Raw genomic sequence first — 2196 nt, forward strand, 5'->3', positions numbered from 1 at the left:
AATCGGCGGTGATTGATGACGGTCGGCGGTGGTCAACAGCGCTAGGCGGTGGTCAACAGCGCTAGGCGGTGGTCGGTGATAGTTGACGGCGGTCAATGGTAGTTGACATCGGTCGGCGGTGATCGACAGTGGTCGACGGTGGTCGACGACGGTCGATTGTGATCGACGACGGTCTGCGGTGATCAATGATGGTCGGCGGCGATTGACGATGGTAGGAGTAGTGTTGGGCTTCAACTCCTTCACAAAACTTTAAGTTCTTTCTCAAGCCTCAAACTCTTCTCTTCCTCATGAGAGGGGTGATGTTTAATTTATAATGTTCTGAGTGCAATTAATAAAAAAATATGAACCTTTTTTATTGGATAGTCCGAATAACTTTCTTCGATCAAACGGTGTTTGATGAACATTTGAGTGTCATAACAATGTTGAAATTGAGCAATCTTGGGCTCGTTGGATACGTTTTGTCGAGACACTCGATTCCTAATAAATTTGACATTCTAAATATGTTCAGAAAACTTTCAAGAGTAGTTTAATGATTTGATTTGAGCTTGATTTAACTCGAATTTGACTATTTTTGATATCATTGGGTCTGGCTCATAAAACCGATCAGTTTGACTATAAGATTGCTGAAATCAGAGCTCTGAATGACTATTTATCAAAAATATGAACGTTTCTTGATAAAAAAATTGTCTCCAGCTCTATGTCATGCCTCGAGATTCATGTCAAATGATGATGAGAATTTTGTAGATGGTGTATCAAAGAGGAGGCCTGAAACCTTCACCGTAGCTCTCCAAATAGATATCCTCCTGCCACCCACAGTTCATTCTACTTCTTATTCATAAAGCAAGAAAAGGATTCATACATCTGACTAGACTCTATCAAATCAAAGGGCCTGACACGTTACAGCACAAACAGCAGAATAGCCAAAATTCGCATATTCAAATATGTTAAAACAAAATCACAATAAGGAATTTTTAGCAAAAAACCTGAAACAAAGTAATATAACTAAAATAGACATTAACAAAGACAGCAAACAGCTATTGAATATTACTTATAGAAGAACCGATGAATGGACATAATCTAAAATAATTCATCACAGATTAGCCGTTGTAAACTATCATCACTAACAATCAACCAATCAAAAAATAAATAAGAAAATAAGAAAGAAACAGCACAAATCTGAAACAAAGCCATTACCTAAACCAAACAAATTACAGGCTATCCTTTTCTCAGTGAAACACTCCAAAACGTTAAAAACTCCATGAAAAAAAACTAAAAATCAATTAAACGATACGAACAAACACAAAAACCCCATATCCGCATGCTCAAGACATCAAACCAACATCAAAATCACCAACATAAAACGAAGGAACCGAAACTTAAGAAGACTGAAAAACATACCTTCAGAACCGCGGGTTTCTGCGACAAACCGAAGGGTAAGTTCTCGAGCTCAATTACCCTCCTCGCGATCCTTATGGGGAGCTCCTTGTGCAGAAACTGCGCCGAAATCAAGAGTTTCTTATCTTTGGGCCTCGAGCCGAACTCCATCATGTATTTGAGGCTAACCCCCGTCTGCTTCATCGATCCCCATCTTTGCACTTCCTCCTTGAGCGACTTAGAGAAATTCTCCGCCGCATGCTTTAAAGCCATAAGAAAACCTTCACGGAGTTCAAATGGCAAGAGGAGATAGGTATGGGATGAAGGAGAGAAGGAGGAGGAAGAAGAGGCGGCGACATGCAGAAACCTCCTCGGAGAGGTGAAGTGAGGTGCAGAAGAAAGAGGATGATGAATGACCTAGTAGGGAAGGAGATGGACTGTGAAAAAGAAAGATGGTAGAGTGCAAAAATATCTGAAAATTTTAAAGGGATTTTTACACATGAATGCCTCCAAATAATAATTATTATATATAAAAGTTTAAGAAAATTAAATTTATAGGTGAAGGATTTCTCTTATGTGTCACCTCCATCGAGAAGGTATGTCAAAATAACTCGTTATTCGTGAACATCTCGTGTTCGACTCTTTAAGAAATTTTTTTTTAGCTAAATTAAAGAGTCAAACACCAATATTTTTTTTTTATGTTTATTAGATGAACTAGCCGAACACGAACAATGATTCGTTCATTCGTGTTTGGCTCGTTTTTGGTCGAAATAATTATATATATATATATATATATATATATATAATTTATGAGTGCGTCAC

General features: G+C 38.1%; 1 protein-coding gene across 1 annotated transcript in view; it reads right to left on the bottom strand.

Moving 5' to 3' along the window:
- LOC110037896 (pyruvate dehydrogenase (acetyl-transferring) kinase, mitochondrial) overlaps positions 1–1841 on the bottom strand; it is an 11736-nt gene extending 9895 nt beyond the window's left edge. Inside the window, exon 1 of the mRNA XM_020742628.1 lies at positions 1399–1841. Coding sequence (XP_020598287.1) covers positions 1399–1647 — 249 coding nt within the window. The 5' untranslated portion in view covers positions 1648–1841. The remainder of the gene's footprint in view (positions 1–1398) is intronic.
- Positions 1842–2196: the final 355 nt, after the last annotated feature.

Source organism: Phalaenopsis equestris, unplaced genomic scaffold (assembly GCF_001263595.1).
Source record: "Phalaenopsis equestris unplaced genomic scaffold, ASM126359v1 Scaffold000002, whole genome shotgun sequence".
Taxonomy (NCBI): Eukaryota; Viridiplantae; Streptophyta; class Magnoliopsida; order Asparagales; family Orchidaceae; genus Phalaenopsis; species Phalaenopsis equestris.